General features: G+C 47.2%; 1 protein-coding gene across 1 annotated transcript; it reads left to right on the forward strand.

Annotated features, from left to right (window-relative positions):
* Window positions 1-131: 131 nt before the first annotated feature.
* Window positions 132-1062, forward strand: LOC135531083 (tropomyosin alpha-1 chain-like; the record flags this gene model as incomplete). Its single annotated transcript, XM_064959203.1, has 4 exons — window positions 132-202; window positions 384-459; window positions 667-729; window positions 958-1062. Coding segments are annotated over 4 exons (315 nt in total), but the record flags the coding sequence as incomplete, so codon positions are not given.
* Between the last annotated feature and the right edge of the window lie 3272 nt (window positions 1063-4334).

Consider the following 4334-nt stretch of genomic DNA (forward strand, 5'->3'; position numbering starts at 1 on the left):
GATTGAGAGAGAGAGAGTGAGTGAATGAGTGAAACAGACAGCATATAGACCTGTACATGACACTAACATATTGATTGCTTGGTTCACCAATGTGGTATGGTGATGTGTTGTCCTATTATGGGTGAAAACAGGTCGCCCGTAAGCTGGTCATCATTGAGAGTGATCTGGAACGTACAGAGGAGCGCGCTGAGCTCTCTGAAGGGTAAAAACTTTGGAACCAACCACAAAATACAGCACAATTTACTGCTTTGGAGACAACCTGCTGTTACTCTTATTGTGTGCTTATTGCCCTGTTATAACTCTTGTTTCTTTCTCCCGTCGGTCCTCCTATTGCATTCGTTACTTCTCCTCCTCTGCTCCTTCAAACATACATAAAACACCAGCAAATGCGCTGAACTTGAGGAAGAGTTGAAGACAGTCACAAACAACCTGAAGTCTCTTGAGGCTCAGGCAGAAAAGGTAGATGTCTGTTTAGACAAATGTATCTCATCTCAGGTCGTTGCAGTCAGTTATATCCCGATTGCCTGCTCGTATAGCCATAGAGATAAAGGGAGGTAACTCTATTGAGTAGGCCCACTCATTTCTGCCTGTTATCCCTTGAACCAGTTTATGTCGGTAGTGCTGTGATGATGACACTCTGAACTGTGCTTCACTATGTCACTACAGTACTCACAGAAGGAGGACAAGTACGAGGAGGAGATCAAGGTTCTCACAGACAAGCTAAAGGAGGTGAGTTCCCTTTAGCATTAGCAAATTAGCCCCTGTTTCCATTCACTTTACCATTAGCTAAAGTGGGACATTAGCGTTAGCATGTTAGCCACTAGATCTTCTGTAAAGTAGGACCATAGAAATGGTGGAGAAGACTAGACATTGTATTATATATCTATGTTGGAACATGTTTTGGTGTGGTGAGGATGGGAGACACTCATCACATCTTGTCTGCCTCTTGTGCCACAGGCTGAGACCCGTGCTGAGTTCGCTGAGAGGTCCGTGGCCAAGCTTGAGAAGACCATTGATGATCTGGAGGGTAGGGACCTTTTTCTTTCATTTCATATATTGTGAAGCATTTTCTATGTGAAAATCTGAGATAAGTTGTATAGTAAAACAGGACATACAGTGGGGAGAACAAGTATTTGATACACTGCCGATTTTGCAGGTTTTCCTACTTACAAAGCATGTAGAGGTCTGTGTCTCTGTGTCTTTTATACAGGTAACGAGTTCAAACAGGTGCAATTAATACAGGTAATGAGTGGAGAACAGGAGGGCTTCTTAAAGAAAAACTAACAGGTCTGTGAGAGCTGGAATTCTTACTGGTTGGAAGGTGATCAAATACTTATGTCATACAATAAAATGCAAATTAATTACTTAAAAATCATACAATGTGATTTTCTGGATTTTTGTTTTAGATTCCGTCTCTCACAGTTGAAGTGTACTTATGATAAAAAATTACTGACATCTACATGCTTTGTAAGTAGGAAAACCTGCAAAATCGGCAGTGTATCTAAACATTGTTCTCTCCACTGTATACAGTGCCTTCAGAAAGTATTCACACCTCTGTTGTATTTGTAAGCTGCCTGACTTGCAAATTGGATTAGCATTCTGTCACTGGCTTACACAATATCCCATAAAAACAGAGGAATTATGTTTTTAGAAATGTTTACAAATCATTTAAAAAATGAAACGTTGAAATGTCTTGAGCTCAATAAGTATTCAACCCCTTGTTATGACAAGCCTAAATAAGTTGAGGAGTAAAAGTTTGCTTAGCAAGTCACATAATAAGTTGCATGGGCAATACTCCCCTGTGTGCAATAATAGTGTTTAAATTACTTCCGAATGACTTCCTCATTCATCTCCTGTACTCCACACATAAAATTATCTGTAAGTTCCCTCAGTCAATCAGTGAATATCAAACACAGATTCAACCACAAAGACCAGGGAGGTTTTCCAATTTCTTGCAAAGAAGGGCACCTATTGGTAGATGGGTAAAAAAACACATGCATTGAATAACACTTTGAGCATGGTGAAGTTATTAATAATACACTTTGGATGGTGTATCAATACACCCAGTCACTACAAAGATTCCTAACTCAGTGCGGAAAGAAAGGAAACCGCTCAGGATTTCACCATGAGGCCAGTGGTGACATTAAAACAGTGAGGGTTTAATGGCTATGATGGGAGAAAACTGAGGATGAATCAATAACATTGTCCCCTATCCTCCAGGCCGGCTCGGTCCCCCCTCCCGCTCCGTGGCTCGATGACTCATTGCGAGCTCACAGAACAGAGCTCCGGGCAGCCGAGCGGAAATGGAGGAAAACCCGCCTCCTGCGGACCTGGCATCCTTTCACTCCCTCCTCTCTACATTTTCCTCCTCTGTCTCTGCTGCTAAAGCCACTTTCTACCACTCTAAATTCCAAGCATCTGCCTCCTAACCCTAGGAAGCTCTTTGCCACCTTCTCCTCCCTCCTGAATCCTCCTCCCCTCCCCCCCCTCCTCCCTCTCTGCAGATGACTTCGTCAACCATTTTGAAAAGAAGGTCGACGACATCCGATCCTCGTTTGCTAAGTCAAACGACACCGCTGGTTCTGCTCACACTGCCCTACCCTGTGCTCTGACCTCTTTCTCCCCTCTCTCTCCAGATGAAATCTAACTTCTTGTGACGGCCGGCCGCCCAACAACCTGCCCGCTTGACCCTATCCCCTCCTCTCTTCTCCAGACCATTTCCGGAGACCTTTCCTTACCTCACCTCGCTCATCAACTCGTCCCTGACCGCTGGCTACGTCCCTTCCGTCTTCAAGAAGAGAGTTGCACCCCTTCTGAAAAAAACCTACACTCGATCCCTCCGATGTCAACAACTACAGACCAGTATCCCTTCTTTCTTTTCTCTCCAAAACTCTTGAACGTGCCGTCCTTGGCCAGCTCTCCCGCTATCTCTCTCAGAATGACCTTCTTGATCCAAATCAGTCAGGTTTCAAGACTAGTCATTCAACTGAGACTGCTCTTCTCTGTATCACGGAGGCACTCCGCACTGCTAAAGCTAACTCTCTCTCCTCTGCTCTCATCCTTCTAGACCTATCGGCTGCCTTCGATACTGTGAACCATCAGATCCTCCTCTCCACCCTCTCCAAGTTGGGCATCTCCGGCGCGGCCCACGCTTGGATTGCGTCCTACCTGACAGGTCGCTCCTACCAGGTGGCGTGGCGAGAATCTGTCTCCTCGCCACGCGCTCTCACCACTGGTGTCCCCCAGGGCTCTGTTCTAGGCCCTCTCCTATTCTCGCTATACACCAAGTCACTTGGCTCTGTCATAACCTCACATGGTCTCTCCTATCATTGCTATGCAGACGACACACAATTAATCTTCTCCTTTCCCCTTCTGATGACCAGGTGGCGAATCGCATCTCTGCATGTCTGGCAGACATACTCAGTGTGGATGACGGATCACCACCTCAAGCTGAACCTCGGCAAGACGGAGCTGCTCTTCCTCCCGGGGAAGGACTGCCCGTTCCATGATCTCGCCATCACGGTTGACAACTCCATTGTGTCCTCCTCCCCAGAGCGCTAAGAACCTTGGCGTGATCCTGGACAACACCCTGTCGTTCTCAACCAACATCATGGCGGTGGCCCGTTCCTGTAGGTTCATGCTCTACAACATCCGCAGAGTACGACCCTGCCTCACACAGGAAGCGGCGCAGGTCCTAATCCAGGCACTTGTCATCTCCCGTCTGGATTACTGCAACTCGCTGTTGGCTGGGCTCCCTGCCTGTGCCATTAAACCCCTACAACTCATCCAGAACGCCGCAGCCCGTCTGGTGTTCAACCTTCCCAAGTTCTCTCACGTCACCCCGCTCCTCCGCTCTCTCCACTGGCTTCCAGTTGAAGCTCGCATCCGCTACAAGACCATGGTGCTTGCCTACGGAGCTGTGAGGGGAACGGCACCGCAGTACCTCCAGGCTCTGATCAGGCCCTACACCCAAGCAAGGGCACTGCGTTCATCCACCTCTGGCCTGCTCGCCTCCCTACCATTGAGGAAGTACAGTTCCCGCTCAGCCCAGTCAAAACTGTTCGCTGCTCTGGCCTCCCAATGGTGGAACAAACTCCCTCACGACGCCAGGACAGCGGAGTCAATCACCACCTTCCGGAGACACCTGAAACCCCACCTCTTCAAGGAATACCTAGGATAGGATAAGTATTCCTTCTCACCCCCCCTTAATGATTTAGATGCACTATTGTAAAGTGGCTGTTCCACTGGATGTCAGAAGGTGAATTCACCAATTTGTAAGTCGCTCTGGATAAGAGCGTCTGCTAAATGACTTAAATGTAAATGTAGTTACTTCA

The sequence above is a fragment of the Oncorhynchus masou genome, unplaced genomic scaffold, assembly GCF_036934945.1.
Source record: "Oncorhynchus masou masou isolate Uvic2021 unplaced genomic scaffold, UVic_Omas_1.1 unplaced_scaffold_15080, whole genome shotgun sequence".
Classification (NCBI taxonomy): domain Eukaryota; kingdom Metazoa; phylum Chordata; class Actinopteri; order Salmoniformes; family Salmonidae; genus Oncorhynchus; species Oncorhynchus masou.